The sequence below is a fragment of the Borostomias antarcticus genome, assembly GCF_949987555.1.
Source record: "Borostomias antarcticus genome assembly, chromosome: 26".
NCBI classification, from domain to species: domain Eukaryota; kingdom Metazoa; phylum Chordata; class Actinopteri; order Stomiiformes; family Stomiidae; genus Borostomias; species Borostomias antarcticus.
Window position 1 is genome coordinate 6,787,459 of NC_140259.1, and position 1,723 is coordinate 6,789,181.

The 1,723-nt window shown below is 56.7% G+C and overlaps 1 protein-coding gene across 1 annotated transcript in view; it reads right to left on the reverse strand.

Annotated features, from left to right (window-relative positions):
- The window catches only part of hcn2b (hyperpolarization activated cyclic nucleotide-gated potassium channel 2b), a gene marked incomplete at both ends in the record, with an annotated part of 109,455 nt that extends 108,157 nt beyond the window's left edge, over positions 1–1,298 (reverse strand). The window contains one exon of the mRNA XM_084459026.1: positions 520–1,298. Within this exon, the coding sequence (XP_084315152.1) occupies positions 520–1,298 (779 nt within the window). The remainder of the gene's footprint in view (positions 1–519) is intronic.
- Positions 1,299–1,723: the final 425 nt, after the last annotated feature.

The following is a 1,723-nucleotide window of genomic DNA, read 5'->3' on the forward strand; positions in this document are numbered from 1 at the left end:
TTGGCCAATTTAACTCGAATAACTGAGCAATCACCGCCAACGAGTCAGTTGGGTAACTTTATGCACGACGCATCAAGGCAGAGATCCGGTGTCCCACTCATGCTTTGCGATTAAACATCGTCATGGCATCACAGAGCTTTCTCATCCAAAACCAACTTTGCAACGACCGGACATTTACAGTCAAATCCAATTAAGACATTTAGCCTAGAGTCAAATGCGTAATAGCGTAGAGCACTTGGTGAAGCTTTTTGTAGTTCTCACTCTAAACTTAACTTTGGTTAAGAGCCTGCATGCCTAGAGCTCAAAGTGGAATAATATATTGGCTGAAGGCAGTAGAATAACCTGACATTAACAGATAGCCTAATTGTGACTTTCATTCAGAAACACCTTAAGACAAACTGATGAATAACTCGCAGTTTGGTGTCTGGGTTGAGGTGGAACATCAAACACACACACACGGTACCCCCGCACGCGCCATGCCGCGGGGGTGACCTATAGCCTAGCCTACTTGACCCGTACCTGAAGTCGCTGTACGGATGAATAATCCAATTACCGGCCGATTTCACGCGCTCCTGTTCCTTTTCCACCGCTTTCTGACTCCCGAACATACGCAGGGAGAATTTATTAACTCCGGGCTGAAGCATGGAGCTGAACTGCCGTTGCATGTAGGTCCGGTTGTCCATTCCCCCCCCATCATCCGACACTATCTGTCCATCTTCCGATTTGAACGGGATAGAATTCCCGGACTGGTTCTGTCCAGGCCCGGGAGAAAACATCTGTTTGATGCTGGAGGCGTTCGAGAAAGAAACCTTAGGGTCGTTTTTCTCCGAGGCCGCCGTTGTGGCCCCTGCGCCTTCGGTCCCGGGGGCCTGCGCCACAGACCCAACCGAGGTGACGGAACCGTCCATGCTGGCGACTGAGGACTCGCGGACAGGTGGTCCCTTCCCGTTCTCGGCTCCAACTGTCCCACCTGTGCGCTTCTCCTGCCTAGTGATAGAAGACAGGCTCTCTGGGGTGTCGGGGTACCTTCTGCAATCTCCGTTGTTGTTGCATGTCATCCCGGTAGTCCCGTCACCTGTCGCGCCGGTGGTCAACTCGGTTACCGGTGTGGCTGAGCTCCCCCCGCCCCTGTAGCTCATGCCGCCGCGCCCGGGAGCATTTCCCTGGCACAGCGGGGTGCCGGCGGTAACGCGTGCTGGAGGGAAAGACGCGGACTCCTCGAACCACAGCTCATTGTTGTTGGAGTTCTTGCGCAAGGCTGCTGGCGCGGCGCCCCCTCCCGGCGTGCAACTCTTCATCTTGAAACACCCGTCGCTCACAACCGAGCCGGCTTGGCAGCAGTGCAGTCGAGGCTGCTGGAATTCCGACTCCCCTTCTCCGTCCTCCGCCTCGTCTGTGACGGACAGCATTGCCCGGACCGTGGCGCGGCAGGGAGGGGAAGTGAAGGCAGCCCCAGCCCCTGCCCCTGCCCCAGCCCCAGCCCCAGCCCCAGCCCCAGCCCCAGCCCCAGCCCCAGCCCCAGCCCCCTGGCTACTTCAGGACGAGGCTGTACCAGCGGCGTTGCCATGGCTGCAATCTGGCTGCTCCTTGTCTTTCGTCACACAGACACGAGGGGGGGGGGGGGGGGGGGGGGGTCTGACTATAGCCTAACCTCGCCTGATCAAAAGGCTACCGTGGCCTCCACGCATACGGAATCTATAGCCCTCATAACATAAAAAAGGAA